The following is a 13,984-nucleotide window of genomic DNA, read 5'->3' as shown; positions in this document are numbered from 1 at the left end:
TTATGTGACTTGTCAAGCAACATTTTACTACTCTATTTATTTAGGCTTGCAATAACAACGAGGTTGAATAGTTATTGACTCAAGACATTTCAGCTTTACATTTTTATTAATTTGTAAAAGTTTTGTAAAACAAATTCCACTTTGACATTAGTATTGTGTGTAGGCCAGTGACAAAAAATCTCTATTTAGTACATTTTTAATTCAGTCTGTAACAAAATGTGGAAAATGATAAAGGGATGTGAATAGTTTCTGAATGCACTGTATGTCTGGATCAAGTGCCATTATTGTTTTTGTTGTGTTATCGTTTTGGTATCATTATTGCTAAGGGATTAGTCCTTTTTGAGGTCAGTTCAACAAAAAAAAAAAAAAAAAAAAAAATATCACGCTTTTCGATTATGGTTTCGATTATATTTTTACACATGAAATATTCCTTAATTCCATTCTTTTATTTTTAGGTTGTGTGTATTGTTGTGAATTGTTAGATATTACTGCACTGTTGGAGCTAAAAACATAAGCATTTCGCTACACCCACAATAACATCTGCTAAACATGTGTATGTGACAAATAATATTTGATTTGACTACGCATAATGTGGGTTGAATGCTGTAACGACACAGAATAAAACACTTCATTAAAGTCCCATGATGGTCGTGATTGCCCATTACTTATCACATATTAACCATCATTTCTTTACATTACTTACGGCTATGGGGCAGTATCCTGAATTTCTGCCTGACTGACGTGCCCAAAGTAAACTGCCTGTTACTCAGGCCCAGAAGCTAGGATATGCAGATAATTGGTAGAATTTGATAGAAAACCCTTTGAAGTGTCTAAAACTGTTAAAATAATGTCTGTGAGTATAACAGAATTGATATGGCAGGCAACACCGTTCTTTCCGTCTGAAATATTATTGTTTATTTACATATTAGGGTACCTGAGGATTGAATAGAAACGTTGTTTGACTTGTTTGGATGAAGTTTACCAGTAGCTTTTAGAATTCCTTTGTCTGCATGTTGAAGGAGTGGATTACTGAAAACAATGGCACCAACTAAACTGACTTTTATGGATATAAAGAAGGATTTTATTGAACAAAACGACCATTCATGTTGTAGCTGGGACCCTTGGGATTGCAAACAGAGGAAGATCTTCAAAGGTAAGAGATTTATTTAATCGCTATTTGTGATTTTGTGAAGCCTGTGCTGGTTGACAAAACTATTTTGATGTGATGCACAGTTAATTGCATGGTATGCTTTCGCCGTAAAGCCTTTTTGAAATCTGACAACGCAGTTGGATTAACAAGAAGTTAAGCTTTTAAATAAGACACTTGTATGTTCATGAATGTTTAATATTACGATTTTGTAATTTGAATTTGGCTCTCTCTAAGTCCACCGGATGTTGTCGGAATTATCCCGCTAGCGGGACACCTAGCCCAAAGAGGTATTAATAAACAATTTCAGTTGTTGTGTATATTACATTTGTTTTGTTTTATGCCTTTATTTCCAAGTCATCATCTCATCTCTATAGAGCTGCTGCCTATGCTTTCCACCAAAATCACTATTTCAGTAGTTCTTAAAAGTAAATAAGGCAGACTGCTCAACACCAACTATCAATCGCTTAGATCAGGGGTTCCCAAACGTTTTCTTTTAACCCCCTTCCAGCATTGGGGAACATCGCACGCAGGCTAGCATGCTGTTTAAACAGTTGGAGACAGACAGAATTGTGTGTTCATAACAATTCAACTGTTCTACCTTGTTAACTAGCAAATAGATCCAAGTTGGCTAAACTTGAAATAGAAAGATCAGCTGGGAACTCACTAGAACCTGGCCTTGTGCTTGAGAAATAGTTTATGAGACCTGTGTTAATTTTCTATAATGCCTGCTACAATAATAGTCATTATTAGTGAATGTACATTATGCATGGTTCTGATTAAAATGTGTAATAAAAAAGGCATTTTTATAGACAGACTTGAAAGCCAGATCAGTGATTATTGCAACAACAAAAAATCAGGTTAAACTATTTTGATAAAATAATAAAATTACTAGCGGGTCTTATGGTTGTGGAAGGCTTATATTTAGTCTAGGTATAATTTCACAAGTCCTGAATTCATTAGATTATTACTGACGGTTTTAAATGCAGCGTATTTGTCCTTTAAATTGTACAACATAGCTTATTTAGAGAAAACATAATTTTTTTAAATCGCCCATAAGTTAGAAAAAAATCATGCAACACACGAAAATGGAAATACAATAACAAGGAGGTGTGTTGCAAATACAGATGTCGGATCTTAACTCGATCACTCTTTTTCTTATGCATTTAGGAAATTCAAATGAGCCTTGTGATTGGCAAAACATTAGCAGTTCTCCTCTCCATTCAGCGGCAGTCAAGTCATTGGGATCAGGGCTCGCTATCTTAAAATAATGTTCCCTCTTGCTCGAACGCTATAGGCCTATGTCCTATTACTGCAACATTAAAATGTATCTGAAATTCAGCTACAAACATCAACAACTGTAATTTTATATAGCTTAAATAACACAAGGTTGGTCTCAACTAGGGTACGACATAGAAGTGTCTGGTGTATCCTAAGGTTACAAATGAACTGTCAAAATGTAGTTCAATCTTGGTCTAGCAGGTAGGGCCACTCCCTTTAGGGTGCACATATAGGCCTACCGTGTTGGCGTGGGTTGGATTCTGGCCCAAGCCTTTCTGTCACAAATAATGCAATATCCAGAGGGACTTGATGTAGTTCGACATTTTCAAATGGAACCCTGACCTGTTCACCGGACGTGCTACCTGTCCCGGACCTGCTGTTTTCAACGCTCTAGAGAAAGCAGGAGCAGTAGAGATACTCTGAATGATCGGCTATGAAAAGCCAACTGACATTTACTCCTGAGGTGCTGACCTGTTGCACCCTCTACAACCACTGTGATTATTATTATTTGACCCTGCTGGTCATCTATGAACATTTGAACATCTTGGCCATGTTCTGTTATAATCTCCACCCTTGCGCAGCCAGAAGAGGACTGGCCACCCCTCATAGCCTGTTTCCTCTCTAGGTTTCTTCCTAGGTTCTGGCCTTTCTAGGGAGTTTTTACTAGCCACCGTGCTTCTACACCTGCATTGCTTTCTGTTTGGGGTTTTAGGCTGGGATTCTGTACAGCACTTTGTGACATCAGCTGATGTCTTTTCTTAAGAAATGACCATACATAAGAAATGACCATACCAGATACTTTTGGATAAGATAAATAGTGAACAAATAAAATTACAATACACAAAACATTAGTTAACATTCATTCAAAGTGTCGGGTAAATTGCCACAGTAGATTTGCTGTGGTAAACGTGGAAATACTTTATTGTTGTTGTACAGAATGCTTGTAAAAATAAATTCAAAAAAAAAAAAAAAAATCGCCCTTAGTTTGTTAAAAAAGGACTACATTGTTCTGACAATGCCAGCCAGAGGGCGAACCTATCTTGAAAGGCTTTGGTTGCAAGCAAGACTAAGGCAGAAAGGAAGAGGCGAAGCGAGAGGGATCACTCTCGCGAAAATAAACCCAATGGGTGTCTATGCCCTCCAATGCCCACCCATGGCTGCAACCCTGACCAGTCGTGTGAAATCCATAGATTACGGCCTAATGATTTTATTTCAACTGAGTGATTTCCTTCTATGAACTGTAACTCAGTAAAAATCTTTGAAATTGTTGCATGTTGCGTTTATATTTTTGTTCAGTATAATAACAATCTACGTAACTAAAGTGATTTGGTCAAATGTAACGGAGTAAAAAGTAAGTTACTTTCTTGAGAAATTACTTGAGTAAGAGCACAAGCACAGCCCACAGAGAGTAACTAGAAAAGTTCTAGTTCGTCCAAAAATTCAAAGGGCATTAGTGGACCGGATTCGAACTCATGCTTACTCGAGCATATGTATGCCGTTGTCAGTGGCTGTACCCACTGGACCACACTGAGATAACCATTAATATATTTAGCCTATTGCTTGCCTTGAACATATAATAAAACAAAGAAGTAATATACCCCTTACAAATATTGTCATTTTATTATAATCCACATAAGAACTCTCACGAGACATGCTGTAGCCTGCACATAGCCTACATAGGCTACTTGAACTGACTCCCATTGGACCTGCAGTCTAAATTATTGTATAGCCTACAAACACCGCTTCCAGCTGCCCCTGGCATCGATTCAAAATATTAAATAGACATTCAAATCCTACTGCTGCAGGATTGCTTTCCTCCTCTGACGAAATGGGTCATATTAAGATCTGACATCTGTAGGCTGACACTTCTCGCTAAATTCCCATGACGTGAATAAAGCTACCTTGTTTCTTAAAGTTACCGCCCGTAACGGGTATCCTGGGTTAAAGTATAGACTTTTTACAGTTACGACCCGCAATGGGTTTCCTGGGGTAACATGTCATCTCTTAAACTTGAAGGCCTTTTGTTACACAGTTACCCCCCGCTATGGGTTTGTTTCATTAGGTAAAAAGCAACATTCTTGAACATGCATAAATAACCAGGCCTTGAATTTGGAGCCTTGTTTCTGTCTTTAGCCCTTAACGGGTTATCTGAGGTATGGTGCTAGGCTTCGGACCTGCTCATAAAATGAACAAGGTCAATGTGAATCAGATGGATGTGTTACGCTCCTACTCACATAAAATGAACCAGAATCAGATGGGAGTTTAACCTAAGGTCCTTGGCTTCCACTGAAGCTTTCACCTCAGCCAGCGGGATCAGAGTTTACATACGTGAACGCAACAACATTGAATGGTGTGGAGTTTCCTCCCTCTAAAGTTTCAACTTAATGGTTTCCACTTCAGCAACTTGTCTTACATTTCTACCTTCATTCTCCTACACCGCATTCATACCCAGCCACAGTTACACACATCACAGTGCATACTTAGGTATCAACTCAAGGACAAAACTACATACATTTAAAATAAGAATACACATTTTTATTCACTTGAGCCTAACATTCCATTCATCAATAATAAACTCAGCAAAAAAAAGAAACGTCCTCTCACTGTCAACTGCGTATATTTTCAGCAAACTTAACATGTGTAAATATTTGTATGAACATAAGATTCAACAACTGAGACAGAAACTGAACAAGTTCCACAGACATGTGACTAACAGAAATGTTATTATGTGTCCCTGAACAAAGGGGGGGGGTCAAAATCAAACGTAACAGTCAGCATCTGATGTGGCCACCAGCTGCATTAAGTACTGCAGTGCATCGCCTCCTCATGGACTGCACCAGATTTTCCCGTTCTTGCTGTGAGATTTGCCCGTTCTTACCCCACTCTTCCACCAAGGCACCTGCAAGTTCCCGGACATTTATGGGGGGAATGGCCCTAGCCCTCACCCTCCGATCCAACAGGTCCCAGACGTGCTCAATGGGATTGAGATCTGGGCTCTTCGCTGGCCATGGCAGAACACTGACATTCCTGTCTTGCAGGAAATCACGCACAGAACGAGCAGTATGGCTGGTGGCATTGTCATGCTGGAGGGTCATGTCAGGATGAGCCTGCAGGAAGGGTACCACGAGGGAGGAGGATGTCTTCCCTCGCTTGTTTCTTAAAGTTTTTTTGTCATTGATGAGCTTGAGATTGCCTGCAATGACAACAAGCTCAGTCCGATGATGCTGTGACACACTGCCCCAGACCATGACAGACCCTCCACCTCCAAATCGATCCCGCTCCAGAGTACAGGCCTCGGTGTAATGCTCATTCCTTCGACGATAAACGCAAATCCGACCATCACCCCTGGTGAGACAAAACCACAACTCGTCAGTGAAGAGCACTTTTTGCCAGTCCTGTCTGGTCCAGCGACGGTGGGTTTGTGCCCATAGGCGATGTTGTTGCCGGTGATGTCTGGTGAGGACCTGCCTTACAACAGGCCTACAAGCCCTCAGTCCAGCCTCTCTCAGCCTATTGCGGACAGTCTGAGCACTGATGGCGGAATTGTGCGTTCCTGGTGTAACTCGGGCAGTTGTTGTTGCCATCCTGTACCTGTCCCGCAGGTGTGATGTCCGGATGTACCGATCCTGTGCAGGTGTTGTTACATGTGGTTTGCCACTGCGAGGACGATCAGCTGCCCGTCCTGTCTCCATGTAGCGCTGTTTTAGGCGTCTCACAGTACGGACATTGCAATTTATTGCCCTGGCCACATCTGCAGCCCTCATGCCTCCTTGCAGCATGCCTACGGCACGTTCACGCAGATGAGCAGGGACCCTGGGCATCTTTCTTTTGGTGTTTTTCAGAATCAGTAGAAAGGCCTCTTTAGTGTCCTAAGTTTTCATGACTGTGACCTTAATTGCCTACCGTCTGTAAGCTGTTAGTGTCTTAACGACCGTTCCACAGGTGCATGTTCATTAACTGTTTATGGTTAATTGAACAAGCATGGGAAACAGTGTTTAAACCCTTTTCAATGAAGAGCTGTGAAGTTATTTGGATTTTTACGAATTATCTTTGAAAGACAGGGTCCTGAAATAGGGATGTTTCTTTTTTTTGCTGAATTTACTTTGCTCTACTGACGCAGGCTCTGATATCCTAATGTCACTGCACCAATGTTCTTTCAACAACCTGAGAGATTCTCCCAACATCAGCTAGTCAGTGAGCTGAGCAGAGTATAATATAAAATAATAAAGAGCACAACAAAAGTCCTTACTCTACTTTTATGTGGCTGCGTCCAGTACGAATGAACTTAGAGGTAGTTTCGCGAGCCAATGCTAACTAGCGTTAGCGCAATTACTGGGAGTCTACAGAAACAGCTAGCATACTAGTTGTTCCCATAGATTTCCAGTTATTGAACTAACCCTATTTAGCAATTGAACTAACGCTAGTGAGCAACTTCCCTAAATCTGAACTGAGACTCTATCCACGCGTTCATCTGACTGGGGAAGTAGATAAAGAGCATCATTGCCAAAATACCGAACTATCCCTTTAACTCAAGGGTAGTTCAGATGTAACACAATTCTATTTCCTTCAGCGCAGGGTGTTTTTGTTCTGTTTTTCCCGTTTTTATGCCAGAGAGGGAGAAGAAGAACATACACACATGGCAATATTTTTCCAGACAGGAGAGGTGTCAAACGGGAGGAGGGGATTTGCCATAAATCTGTCACATAACGCCTGGGAAAACAGTCAAAAAATTATTATTGGTCCAATATACTGGCACACACACCATTCCCGGAGGGATCTGTAGATGGGACTGGAGTAGGGGGGGGTCAGCAATTTGCACTGGACCACCTGTACAACAGTGGAAGCCTCTGAGGGGAGGACGGCTCATAATAATGGCTGGAATGGAGTCAATGGAGTGGTATCAACCACATGGAAACCATGTCGTTGATGTGTTTGATACCATTCCATTGACTCCATTCCAGCCATTATTATGAGCCGCCCTCCCCACAGCAGCCACCAATGCTGCACAAGACGCAACACACACACAGGAAGCAGGGTGGTGAGGGTTTGTTACTAAAATGCAGAGTGATACACACACGCACATTGTGTGCCAGGGTAACACCGCCCATTTTCACAGGTGTTAAAGTTATTGTGGTCGCAAAATCCTAACCTCCACAAATCACACATTCTGCCAGCTATGTTGGTTAGACTCTGGAAAGAACTAGCTTTAAAATGGGCACAGTTTGCGCCGTTCATTGTGCGGAGTGCCACCACGATCTTGCACGCTACAGGCAGGCAGGTCCAGACACTGGCAAGGACCCCAAGGCCTTGCATCCTGGACTAAACAAACGCTCTTCCTCAGGCAAAAGAACAGGAAAACATCAAGCAATAAAACACAGCACTGCCCAAACTGCCAGGAACTGGGTCTGAAAAGTTCTCTCTCCATATATTTTATGTGATTATAGGCACTTTTGGAAATGATCATGGGTACATTACTCAATCAATTTATTAACTTATTTGCACACAAATAAACTTGACCTTGGACAAAATACTGAAACAATGAAAAAAGACATACAAAAAGGCTTATGGATGCCTATTTAAATGTAGGTTTCTTAAAATAACAAACAAATAATCAGATGTAGGCTTAGTAAAGAAAAATACATTGGGACATTTACTGGATATTGGAAAGGGAAAGGGGGATACCTAGTCAGTTGTACAACTGAATGCATTCAACTGAAATGTGTCTTCCGCATTTAACCCAACCCCTCTGAATCAGAGAGGTGCAGAGGGCTGCCTTAAATCGACATCCACGTCATCGGCGCCCGGGGAACAGTGGGTTTAACTACCTTGCTCAGATGCAGAATGACAGATTTTTAACCTGTCAAACGCTTTTGTATTCATCCAACAGTATACTAATTTAATTTCAGAGTTATATTAGGTGCAGAACACTGATGATCCAGGATTTTGGGGAAGTAGCCTACCCATACCCAGTCTTACTGCAGTGTCCTAATTGAATACAAAAACAAATACTGTATGCCAGGGGGGCCTGCTGGTTTTCTGTTTTACCTGATAATCAATTGCACCCACCTGGTGTCCCAGCTCTAAAATCAGTCCCTGGTTAGAGGTGAACAATGACAAAAAGCAGCGGAACTGGCTTTGAGGTCCAGAGTTGAGTTTGAGGGCTGTACGCCATAGTGCGCTAAAGGGCACAGAATAGCCTGTACTAGCCAAATGGAATCACTTTCAGAGGCACAGTCCCATACTGACTGATTCAGTATTTGCATTTTACTCAGTCATGATCTTACAGCTTAAATCTTGTGCCAAAGTCTCTGCAAAATGGTTAACCATCTGTTGGAATGACGCAGCTGAGGGAGAATTTGTTGTTGAGAAACCAAAACCAGGAAACAAACAATTTGCCTCAATAACTCCTGATGTTTTTGCACACATTGACCTGCAGAAAGGTAGTGAATAATAGTCTATACTTCCCTACAGTTTTGCTTTTGAGTAGTGGGGCCTACCGCTTGTGGCTATTTGTGTTGTAGGCTATATAACCTCTTCATTCACAAATGCCAAACACAAACACCTCCTTCCTGGTTTTTCAACCTATTCTTGGGTTAATAAAAATATATGATTTGTGTGTGTGTGTGTGTGCGCGTGTGCGTGAGCGTGTCATGACTCACGGCCATTCCAGGAACACCCAATTACGATCATTCCCGCCAAAGATATAATCATTTCAAAACATCTTGTGGGTGCATGGAGGCATTTTTGGAGCCAACCTCATAAGGAAAGCGTCAAATGTGGGACTTCTCTCAAATGTGAGAGGTTTGTTTAATGCAATTCCAGTAATGTCCAGTACAATAAACATCATGTTTATTGTGAGTAAGTAGCAAAATAGAGTGGCTGCCTGTGTTCAAATGTTCCATGCTTTCATAAGCACTGAGCTTAACAAAAGACTCACGACTACTAAACTTGAAACGCTATTGACAAGACAATTTTTAGACTTAAGAAACAATATCTGACAGTTTATGTAAAATACAGTATTAAAAAACAAAGGGGAAAGAAACTGTCAATTATTTTGGCACAGTCATCTTGGAAGGGCGAAAAACACATTGGGTGAATTCAACATAGGCCTATCGCAATACTTGAAATTTGATCTACATCCACATTTTGATCTACAAGATTTGATCAAGACGACACCTAATGGTTATATGAGATGCCAAAGAGTTGATATGAGTTATACAACGGGTGGGTCGAATCCTAAATGCTGATTGGTTAAAACCACATTCCAGCCAGTGTATATTCCACAAGTTACCACAGGCTAAATCTATGACGTGAAAATGCCCATTTACTCTGTTCCATCTGACTAAGCAATCCACTGTCTCATCAGCGCAGCCAAGCAATTTATAAACTTGATCTCCACTATAAAAAGCATCGATACATTATCTAATTTCTTTTAGACTAACATTTCGTTTTCAACAGCAGAGATTTATATAAACCTTGCTGTCTGTCTCAGACATTTGCAACATTGTTTCAATATTCAAATTCGATCTCCAGCTGTCCCATAGTAATGAACCTGCCTGTCTGTCCGATGAGACGGACAGACATGCAGTGTTTCTCAGCCAGTCGAAATCCTGAATCACCTAGCATAATTTTTATGGATATATACAAAGCAATGTAAATTGAAAAAAGGTCAAACGAAACGAAGTGCAGCTAGTTTGCAGTCTTTCCAGCTTCAGTTTGAAGTGATTGTGTTAGCTGTGTTGTTGGCTAGCTCCTCTGAACAACAACAGTGTCCTAACGAGAGAGCACATTTTCTATGTCAGGCGAAATTGCACCTCATTAGCTCATTGTTATGGATGTATCCAAATAAATGTCACTAGAAAACAGCTTAAACAAATGCAAATGCAGCTACTTTGCTGTAATTCTGACGTGACTGTAAATTAGCTAAGGGATAAGAACATTGCCAGACAGTATGGCAATGGAACACTTAAAATGAATGACTGGGTCACGTCCATAGATACAGAACAAAAAGAATGAACGACTGGATCGCGTCTCTGGCAACCGAACCGATAGAACGAACAACCAGCCAGCTTGGGTAGCAACCCTAGATTTGTGTCGGAACTATATCTTGTGGAAGGATGAAATAGTATGAATAAATTCATCAATATAACATTTTTTATGAAAGTATGTCAATCATTATTTGAATATGTTGGTAACCTGTTAAAGTGATAATGCCCTCGAAGCTGATGTTTGGAGGATTTATTGGCACAGGTGGTGTTAGGCCCGAGACGGCAAACCGTGCCAATACCTTTCGGTTACTGGTCCCATTTTTTGGACATTAAGGCATGTTTCAAACACCGACTTCGAGGGCATTATCACTTAAATAACTCATTGTATTGTCCATTTTAATGAATGCCAACCCCTTCCAACCCAGCAAAAACAATATTCCCTAGAATATTAACTGAAGATAAACCATTCCACATCAAATAATAGCCTACTGATCAAGATTTCATTACAAACAATATTGCAATATGTTTATTTTAAAACAATACAGTGTATATTTGCAGCAGCTCTGCAATGCTCTGCAACTTCACCTGGCCTATGAAAGCATAAGACCCAAAGGCAAAGCTGTTCAGGAAGATTTAGGCTTTCAAATGTTAGCGTAAGCAGGGGACATGGCAAAACAAAAAAAAACATGAGAATGTTTCTTCCATTAAAAACCTATAATGATTCAAATATTTCTTCAGCATCTGCGCAAGTTATCCATTTGCAAAAAAGCACAACTGGTCAGTAAATCTGTCCCCAACCAAGTGACAGTTAGCCAATTATATTTATGTTCACACCAACTACTGTATAACTTTCTCAAAAAGAATAGCAACATGCCGATGCTAACTTGCACAGCTACAAAACTAGAAGCTAAAATCATGAGCTGATTTAGATCCCATCTATCACACTGAATTACTAATACATTTCTGCCCCTATCAACATAATCAGGATCAGCTGTCTCTATACATATAGTCTGCATCCTAAATGGCACCCTACTCCCTATTTACTTGCCTAGAAAAAATAAAGGTTACATTTAAAATAAAATAAAAATGAGTGCACTACTTTGGACCAGAGCCCTATGGGGCCCTGTTCAAAAGTAGGGCATTATATAGGGAAAACGGTGACATTTGGGATACAGATATGACCTTAACAGCAGAGCCAACCAGGCCTGACCTGGACTAGATGTTCATGGCACAAATGAACCAAACACGTGCGAAAGGAGACAAATAGGGGAGAATGAGCTAGACAGCGGGAGCACTGCTTACATTTCAAGGTTTCTCCAGCGTAGGGGATGTGCAGTTTGAATCGATCACAACAGGGCCCTGGAGTCAGAGACGTGCATCTGAAGAGATGGGGAAAGAGATGTCAAATTGGGTGTCAAATGAAAGCTAAGAGTAGGGATGCACAATATATCGGTGAACATATCGGAATCGGCTAAAAATGCCAACATCGGTATCGGCCCGATGTCTAGTTTAAGCCGATGTTAAAAACCGATGTCAAAGCTACCATGCATACCTATGTAACGTAGGTACATGACGTAATGACGCCACGTAAAATGTTGCGCTACACGTGCAACACAGCATTCCTAACCTAGCCCACAGTGTCTGCTGCATGGATCGAGCAGTCATTTGAAAGAGTAAGAAAACTCAAAGGCGAAATCCATTAAAGCCAAGAAAATGGAATTCATTGCCCTTGACAATCAACCGTTCTCTTTCGTGGGTGTTGTTGGCTTTCGCCGACTGGTCGAGCACCGGTACACACTACCAAGTGCGCTATTTTTCAGATGTTGCCCTACCGGAGTTACACAGTAATAGCGTCACTGCAATTAGCTTCACCACATACATACTATGGGACGCCGTAGCACCAATACAACCAGCCTGAAAACAATGACCAGTAGAAACCACAGTCATTTTCATTATTCTTAGCAATGATTTAGGAATCCTTGTGAGTAAGTATTAGCTAGGTTACCACTTGTCGTTCGCCTATTGAAATTTAGTCTTCAGTCCATGAACATAAATAGCTAGCCAGCTACTTAACCCTGTTGCCCAAAGCTAATGTTATAAGCAGCCAGCTAGCTTCATCTGGCTAGTGAGGCTCGATCGGACCACGATGTGTTGTGAAGGTAGCCACAAAAAGGATTAGGCACAGTAGTGGAATTTGCGGTTTGCCTTCAAAATAAAAGTATGTCATTGACAGTGATGCAAATGACTACAAATAGTAGAATTATGCCATACTTTTATTTTGAAGGCTAACCGCAAAGTCCACTTTTGTGGCTAATCCTTATTGTGGCAAGCTTCACATAGATGTGTCTGACCACCATTAATCAAATAAGAACTGTCTTATAAATTAGGGTTATTTTAGATAGCTAGCTAATTATAGCTACTGAAACAAATTATGAGCTAGCTAGCTTTCTTTATGACCAGCACTGTAGGTGCGCGAGACAACTTTACCAGCATCATAGCATACGTATCGATGAATTGTTGTGACATATGAAATACGAGTGATAGTGTAATCAATATGTAATAACCACGTAAAAAATGTATGAACGTGTTAAATTATTATGTGACGTACAGTCATATTCAGGTCCTGATTGGTCAACAAGCTTATTTGACACGTCAAATAGTGTTATTTGACGTGTATCTTTTTTGACACACAAAAACCCAAACAGCGTTCCATAGAAATCCTGGTTGAGAATGAAACGACTGAACAAATGAACAACAAAACAGCACAGCAAGTTAGTGAAAGAAATTGGTTTTGATAATGTTTTACTGGTAATGGGGACATACATAAATGCCAACAAAATAACTTTCTGGTCAGTGTGGTGTGTGTGTAACCTTTATTTAACTAGGCAAGTCAGTATTTACAATGACGGACCGGATGACGCTGGGCCAATTGTGCGCCGCCCTATGGGACTCCCAATCACGTCCGGATGTGATAGACCCTGGATTCGAACCAAGGACTGTAGTGACGCCTCTTGCACTAGAATGCTTAAAATACCTTTTTTTTTTTTATGTATTGGTTATCGGTATCGTTTTTTTTGGCAAGGAAAATATTGGAAATCGGTATCGGCCAAAAATGTCATATTGGTGCGACACTAGCTAAGAGTCTAGATTTTTTGGACATTAAGGCATGTTTCAACCATTATCCCTTCTAAAAATGTGGAATAGGCTTAAGCAAAGGCTTTGATTTCTAAGAGGGGCTGCCTTAATTGAGGTCCACATAATCGGAGCCTGGGGAGCAGATGTTGTTTGGGGTGACTGCCTTTCTCAAGGGCAGAAGGGCAGATTTTTTAACCTTGCCAGCTCAGGGATTCAAACCAGCGACCTTTCGGTTACTTGCAATATGCCCTTAACCACTAGCCTACCTGCACATTTTTGTACAGTGCATACTAGAGTTGAGTACACTACAATGTACTATACTGTACTCTACTTGACTATACTGTACTCTTGCACTACTGTACTCTACAGTTCTATGCTGTGCTGTACTGTACCAGTGTTTCCGGTGCAGTCATTTAGCTGTGGCGCTGCGTCA

General features: G+C 40.7%; 1 protein-coding gene across 1 annotated transcript in view; it reads right to left on the bottom strand.

The window, feature by feature from the left end:
- babam2 (BRISC and BRCA1 A complex member 2) overlaps positions 1-13,984 on the bottom strand; it is a 191,826-nt gene that overhangs the window by 171,533 nt on the left and 6,309 nt on the right. Inside the window, exon 3 of the mRNA XM_024135970.2 lies at positions 11,719-11,795. Within this exon, the coding sequence (XP_023991738.1) occupies positions 11,719-11,795 (77 nt within the window). The remainder of the gene's footprint in view (positions 1-11,718; positions 11,796-13,984) is intronic.

Source organism: Salvelinus sp. IW2-2015, unplaced genomic scaffold, assembly GCF_002910315.2.
Source record: "Salvelinus sp. IW2-2015 unplaced genomic scaffold, ASM291031v2 Un_scaffold702, whole genome shotgun sequence".
Taxonomy (NCBI): Eukaryota; Metazoa; Chordata; class Actinopteri; order Salmoniformes; family Salmonidae; genus Salvelinus; species Salvelinus sp. IW2-2015.
Note: the sequence above shows the minus strand (reverse complement) of the source record. Positions and strands in the feature narration are given on the sequence as shown.